The sequence below is a fragment of the Drechmeria coniospora genome, chromosome 01 (genome assembly GCF_001625195.1).
Source record: "Drechmeria coniospora strain ARSEF 6962 chromosome 01, whole genome shotgun sequence".
Taxonomy (NCBI): domain Eukaryota; kingdom Fungi; phylum Ascomycota; class Sordariomycetes; order Hypocreales; family Ophiocordycipitaceae; genus Drechmeria; species Drechmeria coniospora.
In genome coordinates, this window is record NC_054389.1 from 11,660,216 (window position 1) to 11,685,443 (window position 25,228).

Sequence of the window (25,228 nt, forward strand, 5' to 3'; positions counted from 1 at the left end):
AGGCCGCTGTAGGTCATGGGTGACCTGTTGCTGGTCGCGTATCGCGCATCGCACAGGACGGGCCCGGCCCGGCATGACGGGTCGTTGTCATCATTCTCCGAAGCATTTCCCAACCCAAAACGAGCATTTGCATTCCCCGGGTATACAGATAGACCGTGTCGTTTCAGAAGCGCAGTGCATACTCTTACAGATTGGCTCGGCCCTCGAGCTTCCTCCTTAGCCTCGCCTCCCCCACGCTCCTCTCGAGCATCGCCCGCTCCTCACTGTTGAGCCGGCTTGGCACCTTGCTCTTCGCGCCCTCGCCGCTCACGGCCTCGTCGTACAGCTTGCGGCCCAGCTCGTCCGTCAGGTGCAAGACGCGCGAGCTGACCGTCGCACCGTCACGCCTGTTTTTCCCCTCGCGCCGCGCGCTCGCAATCTTCTCGGTAAAGTCCCACAGCTTGCCGTCGGCGCGGAGGGCGCCCGTTCTGGGGTCGCGGGATGGCCGCCAGGAAGCGTCCAGCTGCACGCGGGGCGGTATCTTGGGGTCCTTGGACTTGACGACGTGCACCATCTGGTCCTGCTCGAACCGGCTGTACGAATTCTTGAGCGTCTCCTTGTTGACGGCCTCAAAGTAGGAGAGGTCGCCCTGGTGGTAGAGCGTCTTGCCTAGCTGTGGCCTCGTCAGCGTCTAGCGTTCCTGATCCGTTGGCCGTCGCCGCCCTCTTACCAGTTGCGCGCTGTTCTGGACCTTGTTTTGCTCGAGCCATATGTCATCGTCCTGGCCCGGCGGCGGCGTCAAGCCCATCAGGGACACGGCGGCGAGCCAGCTCGCTTCGATGAACGGCCAGATGAGGAAGCAGTAAAAGTCGTAATTCTCCCGCCCCGCTTTCCTCTCCTCGTGGGAGAGGCCAATGGTCGTGATGTTGCCGTCGGCATCCCGGTCGAGGCGAACGACGTTGTCGTGCTCGAGGCCGCGGAGCGTGTTGTCCAGGTTGGTCGCCAAGCCGGCGCCGGCAAAGATGAACTCGCCCCGGAAGAGCGACGAGAGGAAGAGGACGTGGGCCCTCAGGTCCGTGTAGGAAATATCCTGCATGGACGGACCCCCTCCAAGCTTCACGCGAGTATACATGGCGACGCTGACGAGGGCCTCGTATATGAACAGGTGGATCGTCATGTTGCGGTAAAAGGAGAGCTGGAAGCGGTCGACGGCGTAGTACGTCGGCTCCGGCAGCCCTTCGACCACACCCACCAAGTCCTTGCCGAGGACCTCGAGCCCTCGATCGACAATCTCCGAGAGGGGTGCGTTGCCAAAGTGAGCGACGCGCCCGCCCTTGGCACGGACGCGCGCGGTAAGCCACTCGACGCGACGCATGAGCTCCTGCTTCCCAACTCCGCGGCCGCGGAGGGTGAGGAGGACGGTGCCGATGAGCGCCGTGGGCATGACGACGGAAACCGCGTTGATGTCGCCGAGGACCTTGTAGCCCATGGTCCGCAGCATCTTTTCCCTCACCGCCCTGACCTCGGGGTTCCGGTGATCGGTGTCGAGGCCCGGGGGGATCTTGGGCAGTCGCGCCAGCTGCTCATCGACAAACTTCCGCAGGCTCCAGGGCTCGTGAAAGCGGACGTCGACCCTGCCAAGCTGCAAGGAGAGGATGGAGGAGCCGCCGGAGAGGAAGTCGGCCAGGTTTTCTTTCCGCTTCGGCATGCCGAGAAGCTCGGTGACGTAGCCTTCCGTCTCGATGACCTTGTCGTACTGCGTGCTGACGGGGCATATGATGGCGTCCTCGACGCGGCCCGAGAGGATGCTGTCGAGGATGAAGCTGAGGATGCCGAACTTTGGGGGTAGAAGCTTGCCGGTCCGTGAGCGGCCGCCCTCGATGAAGCACTCAAAGTTGTACCCCTCCTGAAGGAGGGTGTCGATGTAGGACTGGACCAGGGTTGTGTAGAGCGCGTCGTCGCCAAAGGCCCTCCTGATCCACATGGCACCGGCATGCTGCAGGAAGCTGCCGACCAAGGGGAAGTTGAGATTGTCTCCCGCGACGACGACGGGCAGGGTGAGGCCGAGTCGGTAGCAAATCAGCTGGAGCGAAACGTAGTCGACGTGTGATCGGTGGCTGGGCAGGAAGATGATGCTCTGCTTCTTCTTGGCAGCAACGTCGGCCACCTTTCGCAGACGCAGCACCTCCTCGCTGGAGACGTGGATGCCCTGGTGATAGGCGCGCGTCAGGAGCTGCGTCGTGAGATAGTAGGCGCCGCGAATGAACGTCTTGCTTTCCATCTTGCAAATCATGTCGTCCGTGAGCTTGTCGGCGACCTCCTGGAGGCCGCTCTCGAGAACGTTGCGCCGGTGGGCGCGCTTGACCACGTAGTCCTTGTCATCCCGGTTCAGCAGGCCTTCCTTTTCCTCCACGGCAACCCGATTGTCGGCGAGGTCGGCGATACGCTTCTTCAGCAAGGGCGCGGCGAGGACCATCGACTTCATGTTGTCCGAGAAGCCTGGGTAGAAGACGGGCTGGCCGACGACGCGGTTGTAGGCACGCCATCCCTGGCCAGAAACGTAGAGGGAGACTTCGCGGAGGAATCTTGCTCACGTTAGCACAAAGAGGTCCAGCGAGACGAAGCCGACGTCGACCTTTATGACGCACTGGAGAGGCTCGGCACGAAAGGAGGCAAACTGGTTCATCAAAGCCTCCTCCTTGCCCTCGTTTGCTCCGGCTTCGGGCTCGACATAACCGCTGGGCTGAAGGGTGATTTCGTCGCCCAAGATTTGCAGGTCGGGCGCGGAGCCGGCGGCGGGGTCAAAGGAATCGTCGTGGGACATTGCGAACCAGGATAGGAGCAAGACTTGGTTGACAGCAGACAGACTCGGACAGCAGACAGACTCGGACAATCAGCCAGCAGAGGTGGACGGTGGGAGGTGTTGATGATGGCCTCAGCTGGCGTGACGGGCCAGCATTGCATGCCTTTCACCAACTAGCTCCCGATCAGCTGAAGCCGGTGCTGAACGAACGGGTGAGATTTGGAGGTCGAGATTTGACGGCTCGACTCTATGTCATCTGTCCATGGATGTTGCGGGAGCAGCATTAAGCGGCAGCGGCAGCGGCAGCGGCAGACGAGGGACGGGAGAGCAGTATGAGGGTATGAGGAGGACAGCGGGGCGACGATGGATGGGAGTGGAAGTAGCAATGAGCAGGTAAGACCTGCCTGCCTGCCTTGGACCACTGAGCCGAGGATATGTGAAGCACTGAACGAACGGAATCCGGGGTAAGTGTCATCCGAGTCACGGGACCTGAGAAATGGGAATCAAGTATTAATCTACGGCCAAGACCGGTACCTAAGCAGGTGTTGGTGTACATGGTAATGCACAACTTCAGTACAAGTACAGGTATGTGTACAACTACACAGCATTACCGTACTGTACTCCCTCTAGTACCCAGTACTCCGTATAGCAGGTGCCTGATATGGTACATGTACCTGTACTCCGCACGTAAGTACTGTCTGTAATGTACTCCGTACTTGAGTCCTGTACTCCGTACTTAAGGTACAGTATGTAGCAAAAGGTATTTGCCTACCCATAGGTACTACAGTCCTAGCCCAATATAACCTAATGGAAAATGGTACCTGAAGATGGGCAAATACTTTTTGCCCCCACTGTTAGTGTTGATTATTTTCCAACGCTCGTTATTACTGGTTAATACCACTTACAGTACTTAACAAGACTTGACAAGGCTCTACGGAGTAATCACAGCACCTGTCACCACAAGTAGGGGTCATCAAGATTGATACAGTACTTGTACCAGTACTGGACAAGAATCGACAGTGCCTCGCATTCGAACTTGTTCATCTTCAACACTCTCGCTGCTCACTCCTTGGAACCGCACACGCCGAAAGCAGGCGATTGCGGCGATGAGCTCCGCCGAGCAAGCCCAACAGCAACAGCAGAATGCGGCCGCCACCCGAAACCTCCTCGCCCGAGCACACTCGCCCGACAGTGCGAATCGCATCTACGGCGACAAGATCCAGCATCGCACGCTTCATCTGAAACCTTCCTCGCCGCCGCCCGCCGTCGTCAACGCGCGCACCGCTCGAAGGAAAGCGCGCGAGCTTGTCAAGGAAAAAGCCAAGGCGAGGCCTAAGCCGCTGTCGTCGCGTGAGCGTCGCCAGCTTGGCCTCCACGAGATTCCCAAGGCAGGGCAAAAGTACGACATGTACGAGCCTCTCGGCGAGCTCTGGCGAGGATATGCACGCGAGATTCTGGGCAACGACATCTACGGCGGCGGCCCGGCTGCTGGAGCAAAGTTGGCGAGCGCCGAGCTTCACGGGGCCCCGGCCGAAGTCGTTCGAAGCCGCTGTCCCGGTCGGGTGGGCATCAAGGGCATCATTGTCCGCGACCGGAAATTCGTCTTGGAAATCATCACCAAGGAGAGGGGTCTGAAGGTTGTGCCGAAGGAGGGCACGACGTTTCGCATCGAGGTGCCTCGCGAGGATGCATCGGCCCAGAGCCAGAGCAGCGACGGCCATCCATTCACGTTTGACCTTCTCGGCGACCAGTTGATGCTTCGGCCCGCAGACCGGGCGACCAGAAAATTCAAAACGCACTTTCTCAAGACTCTCTAAGGATATTCCGGGTGCCACTCCTACCCCTCGAGTGCAACAACGGCATTTCAGCTGCCCGAGGCCACGACCAACAGCAATGTGTGGCTCCACGGCGGCACAGATTTGCACGCAATGCCGCTCGCAGTCATCTCCGCCCACCCTCCAAAGTCTACCATCTCGACGTTCCGATTCGAGAAATGGCTGCGAATGATACGAGCCGTCAGGAACAGGAAGGCTCATGTCGATGCGAGATCTACGTTGGTTGTTGCACCGATTGCTGTTGTCGCCGGTTTGTGCAACAGTCTTGCAAGCCGCCTTGTGACCCCGACCTTTGGTGCAGTCGGTTTCGCAAATTTTCTCCAAGCCGTCAGCTCCGCGTTCGTCGGTGCCAGACCTACAGTAGGTTCTTGAACGCATCCTGTGGGTAGGTGACCAAATTATCGATGAGAGAGTGCCTTGCCGAGGAGCTGACGTATGGCCGCGTACAGCGAAAGTTGCGTGAAATGGCGCGTGCATCAACATGCGACCGCTATCCGAGCAACATGTTCGCTTGCATCGGCGTCAACATTCTCACGCTTCGCCGTCTTGAAACCGTCAATTCATAAGCTGCGAGGATGGCTGGCAAGCATTCTCTAGCAACTCTAGCAATAGACCGTCTTCACCCCACATTCCATGTGTGACGGGTATATCGAAATGTTGATGGCTTATTACTAGACTCTTCCAGTCGTCGCATTTCTATATCATTATTACGTCCGCCATTTAGGGCTACAACGAATCAAGGATCGTGAGATGGGTCAGAATCAATCTATTGGTGTTCTTCTTGATGCTGTTGTTGCCAACCACCAGGTGTCCTCTGCCTGCTTAAATAGGCGCACATGTGGACACGGCTACATAACCAACTACCCGGACTTTAACCCCATGACAGGCCCGTTGGCTCGTAGGCGCGACATACAGTAGATGGATGGCCTTTCGTGGAAGATTGAGGACTCAGCACCGGTCTGCCACACTGTACATACATGTAAGCACCGTTCCTCAACCATGCTTGCCTGACTCGGGCAAATCTAGCCAATCGGACAAATCTAGCCATTGGCCGCTTATTTGCTTCCCGGATTTATATTTCTTTGCAAAGCGTACTTACATGCTATACTGTAAACCTTTTGACCGTTGGACTAGTACTGTAGTCTACTGTACGCTATAGTACATGCAGCATTAGGCCTAGCACATGGAACTTAGGGCTTTTGGCGATTCAGACAGAGCAAAGGGACCATCAGCCCATCACCAAGATGGCAATCTAGGAATATGTGCGCTTGGAGGTATGGCATTCATTGCCATGTCCCAACGTCAAACGGCCACGGATGAGGGAAGATACAAGTAGCCCTGCATCTTGATCCTCATTCGTCGCAGCGAGCGGGCAAGTTCTCCGTTTGATCGACCGACTCGCCGGCCAAAGGTGGCCTGCCGCACGATCGGCTCATGCAGAAAGCGGCTCGGCAAATGGTCAACAGGCCGACAAAGAGGGTAGCTTCGGTGTACATGTGCTCGCATGCAGTCGTATTACGGTTATTACGGTCACCCATCGTGCGTGTCTTGCCTCTTTCAGTAGCATTGAAGGGACGTACAGTACAGCACAGCAGACGTTTGGATAGTAAGACGTCAGAGAGTCGCCGCAGCTTCCTGTCCGTCGTCGCACAACTTGTACACTCGTACTGAGCTACCTTTATCGCGGGCGCATTCTCCTCCCCTAATTTTAATTTTAATTTTAATTTACTTTTTTTTTTTTGCGGAACGTCCATGTATTGTACTCCGTAGAGTTCACGATATTACGAGTACTTACTTTGGCAGGGCTCGTTCGGAGTAGAACGGAGAAAATACATGCAAGTACTCAGGCGATGCGAGTACTTGTACTTGTACTTGTACTCCGTCCTTGTAATTACCATGTACTCACTGTATTTACAGTGCTTAAGTACAGTACTTACAGTACTAGTACAGAACTCAAGTACAGCACTTACAGTACTAGCACAGTACTTACAGTACTAGTACAGTACTTGGGTGCTGACGGAAATCTTCGGATGCTGCAAGTACTGGCAGTTGTGCGATTCGCGATAAGCGAAAAGGCTCCCCCCGGTGCGTCGGCTAATCGCCGGACATACCCGTCCCCTTCCAATGGCAGTCCCCAGACGTGTGCTGTAGACAAAAAGCCTAGGCCACCCCTAGGCCGCGTTCCACACGCTTTCCAACTGGGGCGTCTTCGCGGGACTCCAAATTTGTCTTCCCAAAACCTTGTACCTCGCCTCAGGGTTTTTCCACCAACGACCAGCAAACATCCATCTGTCATTTTCACCACATCCAGCCTTTGCAAGCTACTCCCGTATATTACTCGCCATTGCGCTCGCCCAACTGCATCGGCCCATCACCTCGTCGGCAAGAAAAGGCGCGAGCTGTGAATTATTCGCTGCATTAGCTTCGCATCTTGCCGCCCTCGCTCAAACTGGTCCTCCTCCTGCCATCACCGGCCACCACCCTCTAGGCCTTGTTCAGTAACGGCTCAGCCCACCTTGGCAAGCTAAACACGGTTTGCTGCTCATCTTGGTCAAGATGCCTTCTTCATCCAATTTACCCTCGAGCTTCGCCTCCGCGGCGGCCGGTCAGAACGCGAACCGTGATTCGCGAGGCGGCAGAGCCGACGGAAGGGGAGCCGCTGGAGGCGACTGGTACGTGTGCCTCGAGCCCTGTGCCTTCCCACGAACCAAACGACAGTCCCCTCCTCATCCTCGTCCTCCTTTTCCTCTTCCACCATTCTCATGTCTCTCTTTCTTTGACTTGCTCCTCTGACGTGACGGCCGACTTTCGCCGCCGCTTGCTCCTTCGCATCGTTGCCACGCCTCGCTCTCCCGCTCGCTCGCTCGCCCTGGCCACTGCCGCGTTCGAGCCTTCGCCTTCACTCCATCATCTGTGCTGACGTTGAAAATCAACAGGTCGCGAAGAGACGGCCGCTCGGCCAATGGCACATTGACTTTCCGACGCTCGTCCACAACGCCCACCGGCCACGCCTCGAACCCTCCGCTTTCCACCGAAAATGCCGTCCAACCCCCGAGCATCGACGAAGCATCCGAACCTACGTATGAGCATGGCCCTTCACGTTATAGCAAAGATGAGCTGCTGGACATAATTCGCTCCCAGAAGATGAGCGGCAACCCCTCTCGCCTCTACCTCCCAGGCTGGGACCCCGCCGGCACCAACGGCAGTGCCTCCCGGGGCTGGGGAAAGAGCAGTGACAACGTCGTGCCCCAAGAGCCGGGCGCCTGCTGGGATCAGCAGGGGGAGACTGCTCCCATGGGTTTGCAGAATTTGACGCTCGAGGAGAAAGAGGTATGCGTTCTGCCCTCCACTCCCGGCGGGCCTGAGAACCCGACTGACCGTGGCTTCCAGGCCTTCTCCACAGACATCAACTCGCCGCTCAAGCCGCCCACCCAGAACAAGGATGGACACGCCGGCAACGTCAACGGCCGCAAGCCGTCTGCCTCTCACAGTGCTGGCAATGTCCACGGCGTCAATTCACCCTCGTCGGTCACGCGACCGGGAACCCGTCGTCGCGAAACCACCGATTCGAATCCCTTCAACGCCGGCGCTCTCGCTTCGCCGACCGCTAGCGCCCGCTTTCCGCGCGAAGACTCCACCTGGCTTGCGCGTAGGGCAGGCGAGTCGAAGGATTCGGAGCCTGCCGAGGCCGAGCAGGACGCCCAGAGCAAGCTGCCGTTCGGCAACCTGGTGCGGTCCAACACGTCGACGAGCACCGGCATGAGTGCCATCTGGCCCCCGGCCAACCAATCCACGCCGGGTGCCGGCGGCGGCGGCGGCGGCTTCGGCAACTTTGCCCTGCCCGCCTCCACCATGCCCGACAGGCGTGTGGGAGGCGGCACCGGTGGCAGCCGACTCGCCCACCTCATCCCCAAAGACGGCGCAGAGGGCGCACCGTCGAAGCCGGCCGACGGTCCAAGCTCGTCGGCTCAACAGTCCTGGCGATCTCGTCCGCGCACCGATACCGACCCTTTCGGGGATGACGAACTCTCCGGAAGTGCCGTCCTCGGCGGCGCCCAGGACACCACCTCGGCCGGTCATTCCCACGCCGAGCGAGTAGGCGTCCTAGGCACCCCCGTGAAGGGCTCGACGGGCGATTTTGGCATGTCCGGACTGCATGTCGGCCCTCAGTCGGCCGACAACGGTCCGGCCAGCCCCTCCGAGACCAACCCCTACCGCAGCCCGCCCGCCGAGCGTCACGAACATGACGAGGCCGACGCCGCCGGGGCGGACAGAGCCCTCGCGAGCGGCCACAACGAACCCCATGCCAACTTCGGCTCCATCGGCCGAGGATTTGGCCCCGCCCCCTTTGACGGCAGTGACCGAAGCCAGACGTCCAGCGTTGGACCGAAAGGATACCCCCTCGGCCAACTTTCCGGCTGGCCCGCTTCCGCCGGTCCCTCGGCCGGCACGCCTGACCGAGAAAGGCCCAATTTCAGCAATGCCTTTGGCAGCTCCCTGTTCAGCCCCATGGGCGACCTGCAGTCGCCCGGTCTCTCGAATCTCGGCAACGTCTTTGGCCCGCCGAGCGCTGGCGGCATGGGCACCGGAAGCATTGGTCGTGGGAGCAAGCTTGGCTCGCTCTTCCCCCCTGCCATGCAGGCCCAGATGCAGTCGCACGATCAGGAGCAGAACCTATCCGATTCGGTGCCGGACCCTCGTCAGGGACACCCCCTTGGCGCCATTGGCAGGGGCAACATGCCTGGTCCGGTACGCGATACGGAGAGCCCCATGCGATCGAACCGCGGTGTCTTCGAAGAGCTGTTTCCTTCCAGCGAGGCGGCCAGATCGCACGCCACGTTCAGCGCCGCCGAGACGGCCCAAGCGGGCACCGCCGCCGCCGGACCCCAGTCGTATACGCCAGTCAGCGGGAGCCTGCCCTTTGGTGGAGGTGCCCAGCCTGGAGCTGAGCCGCCTGCCTCGCAGGTGCGGCAGATGGTGATGCCCGACCGCATGAGATGGGTCTACCTCGACCCTCAGGGTCAAGTGCAAGGTCCATTCACCGGTCTCGAGATGAACGACTGGTACAAGGCCAACTTCTTCACGCCCGACCTTCGTGTCAAGAAGGTCGAAGACCCCGAGTTTGAGCCTCTCGGACAGCTCATCCGCCGCATCGGAAATTCGCGCGAGCCCTTCCTCGTCCCGCAGATCGGCATCCCCCATGGTCCGGCCACGCAAGCGGGACCGTTCGCGCCGGCCCCCAGCACGGGCGGTGTTGTTCCTCCCCTGAGCGGCGTCTTTCCGAGCTTCGGTCGCACCCTGACTGCTGACGAGCAGAACAACCTCGAGCGTCGTAAGCAGGAGGAGCAGTACCTCATGGCTCAGCAGAGGGAGTACATGATGCGCCAGCAGGCCATGAACAAGTTCCAGATGCAAGGTCCCGGCTTGCAGCACCACTCAAGCGCCCACAGCCTCCAGAGCCAGCCCAGCTTTGGCAGCATGACCTCCCCGATGCCTCCTCCGCCGCAACCGCAGGGGCCACCCCCTATCGGCTCCATGCCGCCAGCTGGCTTCATGGACCATCCGCCAGGAGCGCAGGCGGGGAACCAGCCGGGGCAGGGGAACGCCGAGTCCTTTCGTCCCGAAGCCATGACCAATCTCTCGGCTGCCGAGCGCCAGGTCCTTGCCTCGATGCAGGGGGGGCCTGCTGGGAATGATATGCAGAGGCAGCAACGGGGTATGCAACCCGGTGGTGCGGACCTGCGATCTGGCCTGCCCGAGACTGACGAGCTCTCCGAGGATGCTGAAGGGTTTAGGGATCGTCTGATGGAATTTGAAGATCTGCGGGCCCAGATTGACGCAGAGCAGGCCATCCGGGCCCAGGATGAATCGAACGCGGCCGTCATGGGCGGGCAAAAACTACCCGGTCAGCCTGCCTCGGCCACCGCACCCTCTGGCAAGATGGGCAAGGGCGGCAAGAAAAAGCAGCTGGATGAAGCGGCGCTCTCACTGACGCAGCAGGTTCAGATCGCCCAGGCGGCCGCCGCCGCCGGCCAGGTCCTGGAACAAGATCTGCCGATGCCTTTCCCTCCTCCCTCATCGACCACTCCTCTGCCGGCCCCCACGGCTCAGCGTGTTCGCTCAAACCTCCCCGAGCAATACAGCCGCTCCCAGAGCGGTACACCCGATGCGTCCCAGCCGCCTCCGCTTGCCCCTTGGGCCAAGGAGCCCGGCCAGGAAGGACAGAGGGGTCCGAGTCTGAAGGAAATTCAAGAAGCTGAAGCGCGAAAGTCTGCCAAGGCGGAAGAAGCGGCTGCCGCCATTCGCAAGGCATCCATGGAGCAGGAGGTTGCGTTCATCCGTGAGAAGGAACGACAGAATGTTGCCGCCACCACCGCAGGTCTGCCAGCCACCAGCACCTGGGGCCATGGTTCTCCTGTTTCCGCAACGAGTCCTTGGGTCAAGCCAGGCGCGACAAAGGGTCCTGATCCTGCCGTGTCTACCACTTCTGGGCCAAGCAAGAAGACGTTGGCCGAGATACAACGCGAAGAGGAGGTCCGAAAGCAGAAGGCTCGGAATGCGGCCATCCAGTCCGGAGCCCCGAGTGCCTCAACCAAGAGCTATGCGAACCTCGCAGGCAAGCCCGGCCAGGTCCAGATTCCCAGCGGTCCATCTCCCGCTCCCGCCTCTGGTGCGGGATGGGCTACGGTCGGTGCTGGCGGCAAGGTCAAGGCCCCCATGGGTGCGACCGCTCAGGGCATTCCTCCCAGCAGCAGCGGCGTGAAGTCCCCAGTGGCGGCCACCAAGCCCGCCTCCAAGCCTGCCGCGGTCAACGTTGCCAACGGCAGGGCCGATGCTACCACTGCTGCCATGGACGAATTTAACAAGTGGACTCGTCGAGAGCTTGCTCGAGGTCTTGCAGACACAACCGACAGTACGTTGTCTACCTCCCTCCCCCCCTTCCCGAAGTGGTTCCAATCACTGACGCCGAGTGCAGTTTCCGAGTTCCAGGCAGACCTTGATGTGTTCCCTCTCGATACTGGCATCATCGCTGACGCCGTCTACATCAATTCCAAGACGATGGATGGCCGCCATTTTGCCGAAGAGTACGTCCGCCGGAAGAAGCTCGCGCAGAAGGGGGTCGTCGAGAAGCAGCCGCCGTCAGACAACAACAAGTCACCTGGTTCCGCTGGCGGTTGGTCCGAAGTCGCCAAGCGGAGCGGCGGCACGCAAGCCAAGGATAATGACAGCGGCAGCGGCAGCGGAAGCGGAAGCGGAAGCGGCTCCATCCAGGGCGCAGGCTTCAAGGTCGTGCCCAGCCGCAAGAAGGGCAAGAAATAGAACGAGTTGTCCTTTGGCGTGTTGAAGCAACGCCGAGCGTAGGTGGATGTGGCTGCCTAGGCTGTTGGGCAGTCATTGCACCTTGATCTTTCTGTGCTGTCCTGCTGGCTGGGCGGGCGGGGGATGCTTGTCAAGAGCGGTATTCCACCGCACCGTCCATCTTCTTTGGGTATGAGAAAGGGCCACTTAGCGATGAATGAGATAAAACGGAGAGGCAGAGAAGTACTTGTCAGGGTTAGGGAAGGGGTTCCATGTGCGATCATAGCATCTCTTGTGAACAAATAAATGTAACTGTACGCCGCATGACATGAACCCCCCCCAACATGGGATGTATGAGCCCCTGTTTTGATTACGAATGCGAAGGAGTAGAAATCTGCGGAGAAAGCGGCAAGCGCTGTTTAAAGTAGCTGTAAGCAGCCTGCGGTGTCGTTGGATGCATTTTCTCATCGTTCAATATCGTTCAATCTAAACCTTCATTCCTTCTTTACTTCAAATCTCCTGCATCCAACCGAGCAGAATCAGTACGCCAAGAGCATTTCCATACGCAGCGTTTCATCTTGCTGCTCTGTGCTACTTGTCTGCTTTCAGCCCTTCCATGATTGACTCGAGTGTCCTCCACTCCTCGCTATCTGCCCAATTCTCCTTTGCACGACCCATGACGCTGCGGACGGCGCTTCGAGCTTTGCTTCGCCAGCGAGCGCCCAGGGACTCAACATCGGGACCCCAATTCTCGAGTGCAGAGACCAGCTCGTCGGTTCGTTTGACGACCTCCTTCCACGCAGCCTCGTCGCTCGTCCAGCAACCGGTGGTCGATTCGCCGGGCAAGAGACCGCTACCAGAGGACCCGACAGCGGCGCGCCAGGCCTTCTCCGATGCTTCGACGGCGCCAGCGTAGTCACGTCTCCAGGCCCGAAGGCGCGATACCAGTGCCCAGAGCTCGGGTCGCTTCGTAATGAGCGGGACGACCTCCTCCTCGAGGAGGCGTGTGACGAGCCGCTCCATCGATCCCCGGGGCGGTTCATAGATGCCGACGCCATCATCCTTGTCTTTTGCGATGACAACGTCTTGCAACATAGCGGCCAGGACATCTGCATCGATGGCCTCCTCGGTCTTGCGAATGCGGATGACGTGCTTGAACGCGAGCACGATTTCGGCAATAGGAGGTGGTTGGATTCGGGATGCGAGCGTGAGCACATTATCCCAGATGCGCCAGTTGTCGTGGGCTATCGATGCGCCCTTCTTATATGCCGCCAGAGACTGTGAGAGGAGGGTGCTGGGTTTGCGCGAAGGTTTGGTGGTCGCCTCCGTGACGCTTTCATCGTCACCGTCATGGTTGGTGACGGCTCCGTCCTCGGTCCCAGCGGTGACCTCGCGGTACAAACTCCACAAGGCGCTCCCCAAGTTGCTCCACGTTCTGGCATCCTCTCCGCCAGCTGTGTCGGAAGCACTGCCGATCGAACGACTGTAGGCCTCGGCGGCGCCTTCGAAGTCTCCCAAACGCAAGCTGATGTCACCGAGTCGGCTCCACATGTCGGGGCTCAGACGGTTGGCGGCCGTGGCCAACTTGTACGCTTCCAGCGCCTTGTGCAGGTCCTTTTTCTGAAGGTAATGTTCTCCGAGCGACTTCTGCGCGCGAGCGTATCGCCCCTTGGAGATGTCCCACGCGCGCTCGTAGTGGCTGGGGTCGTCGTCGAGGTCGCCAAGGATACACCACAGGCGGGCGGCGTTTGGTGGCGGCGGCGACCTTTCAGGGCCAGAGTAATCGCCGGCCTTGAGCAGAGTCACATCCTCTACCCCTTCATCGTCAGGGTCACTCGACGCGGAGCCATCGTCGCCAGACTTGCGGAAGAGGCGCCATCGGATAATGGCCCTGCCCTTCTCCTCGCCGCCACTCCCGCGGCCGTCCTCGTCCTCGACAGCCGCAGCACTGGCCAAGCAGAGAGCGACCTCTGCCCATTGACGCAGGCGCTTGAAAATCTCCAGCGCAGAAGCAAGGGATCCGATGCCAGCCCAGGCGTACGCGAGCTCCGATTCGAGGTGCCAGCGAGGGGGGGTGCAGAGGGCATGGATATAGCGGAGGCGGCTGTGGGCGGGCGCCGACTCGGAGGCTTTGATGGCGGGCAGGAAAGTCGTAGGGGTCTGCGAGTCGAGGGAAATGGTGCCTTGGCCAGGGGTGGTGACCTGGACAGATGGCACGTCGGAGGCGGGGTCGGAGGAGGGATCGGTGTCATCCGGAACCGGTGTTTCTGTTCGCTTCGGGGCCGCCGAAGTGTCGGTGAGGACCTGGTCGGCAACGGCTTGCAGCTGGAGCACGCCTCGCTCGACCGTTCGGCTTCGGTGGACCTCTATCCTCGAGCGGACCAGCAAGGCCTGGGTATAGATCTGCCAGTTGGTTGACTTGTCGGCCAAGACACGAACGGCAAAGGGCAAGACTTCCTCCGAGGTCAAGGAATCGACGGGAGAGAAGGCATCCTTGATGGTCGCCTCGGTCAGGAGAATGATCTGATCCAGGGGTGAGAGCTGCGGTTGGTCGTCGGGCGTCAGGTCAGCCAAGGCAGGGGGCAGGCTCTTGGGCGAGGCGTCGTCGTCGGCAGCGTGCTTGGTGAAATGAATGTCCTCCAGCAGGGTATCGTCGTTGAGCTTCAGTGCTTCTGGTTTATTATCCTCGTCCGATTCTTCGTCCGCTGCCGCGTCAGGGTCTTCGGCGCGGCGGCTGCGGGCGAGGACGAGCAGCTGGCTGATGCTCTTTTCTTGGAACCTCGTCCGTTTCCCAAGAGCGCCCGACAGGGCATACTGCAGACCGCTCACCTGTGTCGCTTCCTTGAGGGTTTCCTTGGCTCTCTCGTGGTGGCCGAGGAGCATGTAGTTGTTGGCTGCTTCGACGAGCAGTTGAGCCTTTTCCTCGCGAGTCCACGTTTCGGCAGCAGACCAGACCTCGCCGGCTAATTGAGCGAGCAGGCTCTCCATGCTCGCTAGAACATCCGCCACCAGTGTAGGGACCTCGGTCCACTGAGAGCTCTTTGCAAAGTTGGAGCCCGGGCCCAGGCTGGGCTGGGTGAGCAGCTTGTAATGCCAGATGTTGAGACGCAGCCTCATCCACCCGACGTTGCACTTGGCAACCTTTCCCGCGTAGGGGGACTCTACTTTCAAGGTATTTTGGCTTTCGGCGGCAAGAGCGTGGATGAAGACATGTCTCGCGAGGGAGAAGAGCTCGAGGTACGGAATGTGGGCGTAGGGAGCGACGCCGTCGACCTCGAGGTACTCGAGGCAGCCTCTCCGTAGCTTCTGCAGCGCAGATTGGGCGTCTTCGGAGGAAGGCGTCCAAGCGCTCGCGAAGCGCTTCTCCACAGCGGCGATGGCTCGGCTCGGGAGGACAGGGCCCGTGACGTTGGCTTGGAGGAAGGCGTCGAGGGCGGCGAGGCCGACGGCCATGGTGTCGGAGGCAGAAGAATCCGTCATGGGAGCCGGGTCAGATGGGGCCGCAAGGTGGGAGATTTGGGCAGCGATCAGCTTGCCAGCCGTTTCGCCGTCGGCCAAGAGGGAGAGGGCGCGAGCAACGTCGGCATGGGCCTCCGAACTGTGCGTCGTCGTGGCATCGCCGTCGGCCAAGGGGAGGCTCTCGGGGGTGGCCATGGCAAGTGCCCCCAGATTCACACAGGGGAGCAGGCAGGCGTCTGAAGGCTCGCGTCACGGCGGGGGCGTCGAGGTGAGATTTCCGTGAGGCGTGCGGCGTTGCGTGAAGCTCAAGGTGGTCAAAACATGGATGCAAAATTAAATTTGTGCTGGTGGGAAAAAATGCTGCACCAGCGGCCACTCGTGGCTCTCGAGACGACGCGGCCCGGGCGCAAGGGGTCGAGAAGCAGGAGGAATTGCAAGAGGTAGGTGTCGGGCAATCGTCTTTGTACAGCCTCGGCTCGTCTTTTGAAAGACAAATTGGCATTCGGCGTAGGGAAGTGTGTTGATGCAGGTGTGTTGATGCTGGTGTGGAGGAGGCTGCTTGATAACTTTTACAGCACCTAACTGGACGCATCACCGGTTTCTTGGTGGGGGCGGGGTTGGATGTTCTCTAGTCCCTGTGGCGAGGATGCCAAGGTCCGGAGAGTACTTTGCGGAGCACCTAAATAAGTACTTTGGTCTTTCGCACACCTACCCTACAGTACAAGAAGTGCATGTACTTGCGAGTATACTTGTGCATGCTAAATACGCGCATTAGCTGTTTTGGCAGCAATAGGCGACGAGACGGGAGAGTCGAATGCAATTGACCTGGGCGTCTTGGATGGGCAGCGGAAGCTTCAAGGGAGGAGTTGCAGGCGATTCTTTTTTTCCCCTTGTTGACGAGGCTTGTGGGTGAAGGCGAAAGACTTTGTTGACAGCGACTGCTGTGGCGATCAAGTCGAGCCCAAGGGCTTCGCAGCGTCTAGGCCAAGTACTGTAAGTAAGTATTACTGAAAGTGCTTCACTCCACTACGTGGTATTACCTAGTAAGTAAGCACTCGGTAGCTGCAAGTGCTCCACACCTGCGACATGTCCCTGGTCATCGCTGATCCGTTCCATGCTGTAGCATCCAAGACTGCCGGCGCACGAAGGGGGAGTTGTGATGTTGAATGGCCATCGAAGCCAAGAATTGCGCCTCTCTGCATCCTTCGCAAGGCAGACAGGCAGGCAGACAGCCAGCCCCCTCCACATGGCCTTCTCCACCGGCTCGAATGACGGTCGATTCCGACGTTGCGTCTGCCTGCGAGCACATGGAGCCAAATGCAACAGTACAGTGGACGGAACTGCACATGAAGGATTTCGTGATAAAAGTGCAGCAGCTTGGCCGGCGTATCACCTTGGCGAGCGCACCGAGGGGATGGACGTTGGTGGGGGATCATGGCGAAGGAAGACCAACATGGAATCTGTGTATCATAATGCCGCATGCGTGTCCATCGGTGGGCGCGATGACGTGCGCGTACACACGCATACGCATGTACTCACGGGCACCTGGAGGCATACGTGAGCATACATACGTAGGTACCTAGGTGTGTGTGCAAGCAATGGCACAATGCTGTACTCCGCAAGGGCTGCCAATTATTTCGGTGGACTGAGGGACTACCAGTCCGTTTTGAGGCATATAGTGCCGTGCCAGCCATCTCATGGCCTGCCTGCCATGCGCATGCACTTGCTTGCTTGACGCGCACATACCCGGACAAGACGGAGCAATTGTTGGCTTCGTACTGCTATAATTTATGGGCGGTACCAATACTGCCGTTCTCACGTATTGCACGCATCGTACTTACTCTGCACCTAGCAGTTCATTTCCCCACCAGGTCCACCGCCCACGGCGACTGTGGATGACGACACCGCCGTGGTGTGGCAAGCGTACCTTGACCAACTTGCTTGCACGCACTCTGGGCAAGCACAGTACAGGTACGGTGCAGCGATGCCGCAGTACAAACGGCGGTGAGGTTCATGCCACTGCCGAGTGGCCGCCGCCATTTTCTCGGAGTGGCTGCCGCTTGAGCGGTTGGCACTTGCCGACAAGGTGGCAAGGATGCGCCGATTGCCGATGGAGCTCACGGCAGCTACATGTACGGAGTAGGGTGCGTGCACAACATGTACGGTACGTACCCCTACAGTACGGATATTGATGGAATTACCCCGTGCAAGCACAATGCTTGCCATTGTTCCATACTCTTCCACCGACATCCAAGCAAGTAAGAAAGTACCAAGTACTCACTCAGTATTCATGGACGATGGCAAAGTACGCCTGTCCAGAATGCCGCGCCTCTTCCTTTTTTGCCTCACCCGATGATGAATGGCGTTTGCGCGTGCCTGGGTCCATCCGCACCCCCGGCGAGCTTCGCGGCAAGGCACCCGCTTCAGCACCGAGTCCACTGACAAGCGCATGGGCCCATTATTCTACTCGCACCACAGTACCAGCCAGTGCAGGCAGCACACACATTTTGGCACCACTGTACTTGGGCTGAGCAGCATACTACGTTGCAAGTACTGCACCTGCATGCGTACCCGTCGACGTGCTGCAATGAACATGCATGGATCTGAGGCACTGACACATCCGTACTTCCCACGTACGGCACATGCACCCACTGTACTTGTACGACACATATCCACCTGGCCACATTTCAATACACTCACTACCTATTAGTACCGAGTACTTACGGACACACTGCTCGCTGCATGGCCAAACCGCCCGGTACTTGGCTCGTAGGAGGAGGACACGGACCAGGGGACGGTGCGGGTTCTCGGCCATCTGCTCGCGGATTGGAGGCAGGCGAGGCGTTTGCTGGTGCCTGCACCGTACGTCCATGCTACGTCTCAGGAGCACATCACGGCCCGCAAGGAGATGGCCGAGGGAAGACCCTTTTCCGTGTACGAGTGCGTGCGCATACGGTGCACTTGTAAAACGAATGCGACAGAGTACAGTACAGGCACACATGCAAGTGTGGGCGTAGCCGTACCTACTAGGTACTTATACGTGCCCGCCCCGTCGGCATGATTTCGAATACGCCGTACTTGTATTCAACGTACTGTACCCCCTATCTGCAGCGGGCGCGGGTGCTGTAATACAAGCGCCGTAGCAAACCACCCAAATCCCTTGTCATGTGTACATGCACACTCCGCTACGCCCACCATTTGTACACCTATCTGCTCTACACGTAAATGTGTCTCTGCGTACTAGGGGCGGAGTGCTGCACCCCAGACCTATTGTCTGGATATTGTTCTATTTACATATGCCCCCCGTCGTCTAAACCTACGTGTATACTGCAGTACCATGTGTGTGCTGGCAATGGCCTTTTCGCGTACAGCACATGTACAAGTGGCACTTGGTACTAAGTAGGTACCTATTCGTGCTTCGAATAACCGATGAGAGTGGACTCTCCGTGAACCATCCAGGTGGAAAAGGAAAAGGATCGTACAAGTACAGAGTACAACTAATACTGTGCTTCGCGATCAGGGACAATCAAGTAATTACTGTACCTAGCACCTACTTGTACGTACCATGCTCCGTGTTGGCTAGGTACTAGGTACCTACTACTAGTACTAGGTACCTAGGTTAGTACTAGAAAACAGTGCCGGACCCATGCACTGCACTCGTACTTTACTTGGCTACGGACAAGCTCATGTAAGTACTTGTACAGCAAGCACTATGCTTGCATGCGCAGTCCTGTGGTGCACGGCAAGTACAGTACGGAGACACACTTGTATAGAAGCTGATTTATTCAGCTCCCACCCACAACGTACACGTACCAACAGACAGAGTAAAGCACACTGGCACGTATGTGCACAATTTACGTACGAGTACCAGTATAAGTATACACGTACATGTATGCACAGTAGTGGCACAGGTACCAAGTGCTCCATACGACGACTCATGAATACGAGTACATAAAACACACTTGTACCTACCGCTACAGTGCTCGTCACATGTACGAGTGCAAGTGCATGCAAGTACTTGCATGCAGCAAACGAGGCTGCAACAGCATACAGAGCAATACCGGCCCATGTAATCCAAGTGCATGAGCGGAGCAGGTACTGTCATGATGTACACGTACCTGCACGGAGTACATGTCGCTCGTATGCCAATGGGCTGACGTCATTGATCAATAAATTTCCCGTCTCATTGCAGGCTTGCACGCGGTGCTGCACTTGCGTCGTAGGAGAACGATCCACGGAGTACTGTAGTTGTAGTCATAGTACTGTACTTGAGCGTGCAAGTACATGCAAGTACACCTACCGTACTTGCAGTATATGCGTTGGTGCAGATCAACGACTATTTACCTAGTACTTACATGTACTGCTGAACGAGGGCTTCAAGCGACGGCAGAAACAGCTACCGTACTTGTACTTTGCTGTACTTGCGTTGTACGCCGTGCCACGCCAGCAAATAGTAACGAAACCATCAGGTACAGCAGATACGACTAGGTACCTAGCATACATGTATTAATACGAGACACCTGTCTCCTCTTACTGCACAGGCACATGATGATTCCAGCCAAGTGCATGCCCAGCGCCAGTGCCCTGGCGGTTGGGCGAACATGGCGATCCGCTGCGCCACCAGACGCCTCCCGGGATGGGACCAGGAGATTTTTGGCATCTCGTTCCCATGCGCGGCAGGTACACGGGGCCATGTACATGTACACTTTTACCCACTCCGATTCTCGCGCGCCAAATGTATATATACGTACATTTGCCGGCGTAGGCGTACATGAACATGCGCATATAAGTGGATACAACGGGCTCTGTCCAAGGAAATGCACCAACGTGAGTAGTAGTACTCCGTACTCCGTACAGGTGTACCGTATTTAGTTTCAGGCACGCTGAAGCGGGTGATACTATGACAACTCGTACCAAACATAGATGTGCTCGCAAGTGCCTGCACGTGTACTTGTGCTTACTTTAGTGCCTATAGCACGCCATGCCCTAGGTATCGAACGGCATTCCGTACTATGTAGTACATGTAAGTGTACAACTACTCCGTACCCATCCTGCACTGGATGTGCATACAAGTACGTGCCTACTAATACTTGTATTCCTTGTGCATGCACTCCGTACGGAGTAGGTGTAAAAATAAGTTGGTAGTTGGTACCTAGTAGTTATACATACAACTACTGAGGTGTAGTGTTTGTACTTACTTACGTACGGAGTGGAGTACACGCACGTAAAAACTCCGTGCTGGCACACAAAAATAGCCTCTACCATCGAGTGAAGCCTTTCCACCTTGTTCTGGGGTACTTTGTAGATCGGACTTGATCATTATTTCACATTTGTGCTATTACTACGAATGCGTATAATTAGTACACATACCGACAGTATCTACAGCACTCTCGCACCGCACCGTATTGTGGGTAATGCACACGCTCGCACCTGCAAATCATGCAATTGCCCTGTACCCTTTCATGTCAAGGCATCATGCTGTAATCACTGTACGGAGTACATGATGGAGGAAAACGAATGGCCGACACCCAGCCGCCTGGTCATCCTTAGCTGCACTAGTAATTGGGTCCATGCAGCCAGACTCGAGCCAGCGCGCACTAGGCAGGTAAAAGCAAAGTACTCCCTACATGACGGCACCTACTCGCGCAGGCAAATTTTATTTTCATTGCCGTGCCTGGACCTCGAGCGACGAAACAAGCATCTTCAGCCGGCGGCGCTACATGCAAGGCACGATGTGGCACGCCACGGGTGCACAAGTACCTGCAAGGCACCTGCTCGTACGAAAGGCCTACCAGTGCCCGTGTTGTCAACCCAAGGGCGAGCACATGACGGACCCGGCTGTGCAAGCACAAGACTCGATGCGAGTCCTGATGTACAGTACACAGACGAAGTGCCTTGGCTACTAGGTACTGTACTTACATGTAGGTGTAGCACATACCTAAGTACTAAGTACTAGGTACTGCAGTGACCCGGGGGCTCAGCTGGTCGGCATTACCAACGTCGTGGTGACAACCAAGCGTGCGGTGCGCCTCCACTGTGCTGTACTCGTCCGCCTACAGTACCAGTGAGTACTTGCACCTAGGTACCGAGTAAAAGTACATGTACGGAGAACAGTACTGTAGTAGCGTTACAGTACATGGACAGCCAGGCCGCGGCCATGCGTTGGTTGTGGCCACCTGCCTACTCTTGCCTAGGTAGTACTCAAAAGTCTCTGCACACAAAAGTGAACATGTGCACCGGTACGCAGCATCGACTTGTGCCGTGTGCATCTAGGGTTATTTGCTTGGAAAGTCGTCGTGGTGCCTGCTCAACCAAGTGGCCGTTCCTGGGCCGTCGACCGCCAAAGGTGTCCCTGTGCCTGGCCCGAGTTCTCGTGTGGTACGGTGCTGGCTCCGGCGAGACGGCATACTAGGTACTAGACGCAGGGCAGGACCGAGTACTTTCAGGACGGCCGTCTCGAATCAAGCTCGCAATACCAGGGAGTGGCCCTGGCTGATGGCGCGGCAGGAGGGAGAGGGTGCGAGAATAGCCGATGCGCCCTACGACAGGGAAGCCGCTAGCGAGCAAGTCAGGTCCGGCGACGTCATGCCTGGACGCTAGACGGCATCGTGAATGACGCTCGTACTGTAGTCGCGCGTATCTGTACTTGCTTGGGTCCTCGTCCCGCTTTCCATTGTGCGTGGAGCGCAGCATAAGCGTCCGAGTGTCCTTTGGCGCGAGTACATGTACAAGTGTATACAGAGCTTCGGAAAGATGCCTCCAGTTCGTCGCCTTCGTGCAGGGGCCGTCATCTCATGGGCTGATGGCGTTTCGTACCTGCTTGTACCTGGCTTGGGCGCCGTCGACCGCCGCTTCCCAAAGTCACCCCAAGAGATTATTACCTGACCACCATTGTCCGTCGGACTCGTACTTGTACTTGCAATACACCTGCGTGCCGGTGCTGTGCTTGCCTCATGTACGCTTACAGTGTAGGACAGTGCACACACAGCATGCATGCAGTGGTACACGCACCTGTAAGTACTTACTCCGTATTCCAGCGCAGAATGCTCCGTACTTGTACATTACATGCATGTTCTTTTGTACTTGTACGAGTAGCATCGCCTGCTTCTAAAGTTGTTACCTCTGATGGATTGTCAATCCACCCCTCCCCCTCCCCCCCCCCCTTCCCTCCCCGCTCCGCTTCAGCCAAGCACCTTGCACTCCTCTCCTCGTCCATCCATGTTTTTCAACCGATGGGGCAGGCCAATCGCATAAAATTCCCTGTCGTATTCTATCCTTCCTTCTCCTTCATTGGTGCGTTGTCGAGCCGAATGCCCGCAGCCTGCGCTGGGCGTCTGCGAGCGCCTTGTTGGTGACGATGAGTGCAAAGACACCGAAATCTCGCTGATTTGGCCCCCGTCTCCGGCACTCGTTGGAGTGCTCCGTATAATATGCATGTCCAAGCCAATCCTTCCTCTTCCCTCTTTCCCGCTCCTCTCCCCACCGTCCTGGATCGAATCCAAGTCGAAGACAACACTTGTTGCTTGCTTTCCACCATCTCTGCACTCCCTCGGCGCCCTTCGGACCGACTGCTTGCCTCCTCCTCCTCGTCCTCCTCCTCGTCCTCCTCTTCATCCTCCTCCCTATCGTACCCGTCCTTTCCTCTTCTTCTCTCTTTTCTTTGCTCCTCAGCGTCCCCAGAGCGAGCCCCTTCTCCTCGACACTGGCCAAGTGATCAAGCCGGCTTGCACCAAGCCTTGTCGGAATTCGGTGCTGAAACAGTCGACGCGTGTCCCCATCGCCCATCATGGAGACGTCATACGGCGAGAAGCCGGTCACGAAAGCCAGCCCCGGCTCCATCCACGACGCCCCCGAGCTTGGCGACTCCGGCAGCAGTCACCTGAGCGAGAGCAACCTCGACGGCTTGCAACGCCGCCTCAACAACCGCCAGATCCAGCTCATCGCCATCGGCGGCTCCATCGGCACCGCCTTGTTCGTGAGCATCGGCAATGGCCTCGCCCTCGGTGGCCCCGGCAGCCTGCTCCTCGCCTATACCCTCTATCCCTTGGTCCTTGCCTGCGTCAACAACTCCATCGCCGAGATGACCGTGCTCATGCCCGTCTCGGGCGGCTTCATCCGCCTGGCCGGCCACTGGGTCGACGACGCCTTCGGCTTCATGGCCGGCTGGAACTTTTTCCTCTACGAGGCCCTGTTGATTCCCTTCGAAATCACCGCCCTCAACTTGGTCCTCTCCTTCTGGGAGCCCAGGATGAAGGAGCCCGGCCCAACCGCCGGCGTCTGTGCTGCCGTCATCCTCTGCTATGCGTAAGACTCGTGCTCCCGACCCGAGGCGGCTTGTCCGGTCGAACCGCCGCCCGTTCTACCCCTCGCTCCCCTCTCCTCCTTCGCCGACGACGCCAAGATCGTACGCTAAACGTTGTCCGCCTGTGCTGTAGTGCTCTCAACATCCTTGCCGTGCGTTCGTATGGTGAAGCCGAGTTCTGGCTCTCGGGAGGAAAGGTCGTCCTCATCTTCATGCTCTTCTTCTTCACCTTCGTCACCATGGTCGGCGGCAACCCCCAGCACGACAGCTTTGGTTTCCGTTACTGGACCAATCCCGGCGCCTTTGCCGAGTACCACACCACGGGCTCGTCCGGACGCTTCGAGGGTTTCCTCGCGAGCCTCTGGAACGCCGCCTTTGCCGTCGTCGGCCCCGAGTACATCTCCATGGTGGCTGCCGAGGCCCAGCGCCCGCGACTGTACATCAAGACGGCCTTCAAAACCATATACTGGCGGTTCGGCATTTTCTTCTTCGGCAGCGCCCTCGCCGTCGGCGTCCTCGTCTCCTACATGGACCCCAAGCTCCAGGCCGTCGTCAAAGGCGAGGCCGAAACCGGCACGGCCGCCGCCTCACCCTACGTCATCGCCATGCAGAACATGGGCATCAGCGTCCTGCCGCACATCGTCAACGCCCTCATGTTCACCTCCATCTTCTCCGCCGGCAACACCTACACCTACTGCGCGACCCGCTCGCTCTATGGCCTGGCCCTCGAAGGCAGAGCCCCTCGTGCCCTGCGGAAATGCTGGAGCAATGGCATCCCCATCTACTGCTTCTGCGTCGTCATGCTGTTCCCCCTGCTGTCCTTCCTGCAGGTTGCCAACGGCTCCGCCAAAGTCCTCGACTGGCTCATCAGCCTCATCACCGCCGGCGGCATCATCGACTATCTCGTCATGTCCATCACCTTTCTCTTCTACTACCGCGCATGCCAAGCCCAGGGAGTCGACAGAAAATCACTGCCATACTATGGATGGGGCCAACCGTACTGCGCCATCATTGCTCTCGTCATCCAGACTCTCGTCGTCATCTTCTACGGCTACGCATCCTTCACGCCCTGGAAAGTCGACAGCTTCTTCCGCCACTACACCATGCAGCTTGTCGCTCCCGTTTTGTTCTTTGGCTGGAAGTTCTTCAAGGGCACCAAGATGGTCCGTCCCCACGAAGCCGACTTGGTCTGGGAACGGCCCATCATCGACAGTTACGAGGCGGGGCTTCATGACGAGCCTGTTGGCTTCTGGACGGAGCTGGGCCACCTCGTTGGCGTCCGGCACGAGAAGAAGCAGTCCGAGGGTAGTGCTTGAATAAGCCTGCTGGCAGCAGCTTGCCAATTGGCAAGTTGACGCTGAGCGTCCCAGGGAACGGCACGAGAACCTTATCCTATCCCCGTTGGCCGCTAGTTCCATTCTTCAAAATCCCTTCAGAACGAGAGACAACGCACCCTATGCGCATCGGTTTGATGCGAGCCAAGTCGTCACGGCTTGCAACAGTATAGGTGGGGGGGCGGCCTGATACCTAAGGGTCCGGTCATGTTCTAAT

General features: G+C 58.1%; 5 protein-coding genes across 5 annotated transcripts; 3 read left to right on the plus strand and 2 right to left on the minus strand.

The window, feature by feature from the left end:
* Window positions 1–184: 184 nt before the first annotated feature.
* On the minus strand, window positions 185–2,803 carry DCS_03097 (Phospholipid/glycerol acyltransferase; the record flags this gene model as incomplete). Its single annotated transcript, XM_040800421.1, has 3 exons — window positions 185–652; window positions 710–2,564; window positions 2,628–2,803. The coding sequence occupies 3 exons, from the start codon at window positions 2,801–2,803 to the stop codon at window positions 185–187; spliced, it is 2,499 nt and encodes an 832-aa protein (XP_040661304.1).
* A 1,085-nt stretch (window positions 2,804–3,888) lies between these two features.
* DCS_03098 (ribonuclease P complex subunit Pop4) lies at window positions 3,889–4,599 on the plus strand (the record flags this gene model as incomplete). Its single annotated transcript, XM_040800422.1, has 1 exon — window positions 3,889–4,599. One exon carries the CDS (start codon window positions 3,889–3,891, stop codon window positions 4,597–4,599), a length of 711 nt encoding a protein of 236 aa, XP_040661305.1.
* Window positions 4,600–7,173: 2,574 nt separating this feature from the next.
* On the plus strand, window positions 7,174–11,937 carry DCS_03099 (GYF domain protein; the record flags this gene model as incomplete). Its single annotated transcript, XM_040800423.1, has 4 exons — window positions 7,174–7,289; window positions 7,554–7,947; window positions 8,008–11,530; window positions 11,594–11,937. 4 exons carry the CDS (start codon window positions 7,174–7,176, stop codon window positions 11,935–11,937), a joined length of 4,377 nt encoding a protein of 1,458 aa, XP_040661306.1.
* Window positions 11,938–12,507: 570 nt separating this feature from the next.
* On the minus strand, window positions 12,508–15,570 carry DCS_03100 (F-box domain protein; the record flags this gene model as incomplete). Its single annotated transcript, XM_040800424.1, has 1 exon — window positions 12,508–15,570. One exon carries the CDS (start codon window positions 15,568–15,570, stop codon window positions 12,508–12,510), a length of 3,063 nt encoding a protein of 1,020 aa, XP_040661307.1.
* Window positions 15,571–23,161: 7,591 nt separating this feature from the next.
* On the plus strand, window positions 23,162–24,993 carry DCS_03101 (Amino acid/polyamine transporter I; the record flags this gene model as incomplete). Its single annotated transcript, XM_040800425.1, has 2 exons — window positions 23,162–23,679; window positions 23,811–24,993. The coding sequence occupies 2 exons, from the start codon at window positions 23,162–23,164 to the stop codon at window positions 24,991–24,993; spliced, it is 1,701 nt and encodes a 566-aa protein (XP_040661308.1).
* Between the last annotated feature and the right edge of the window lie 235 nt (window positions 24,994–25,228).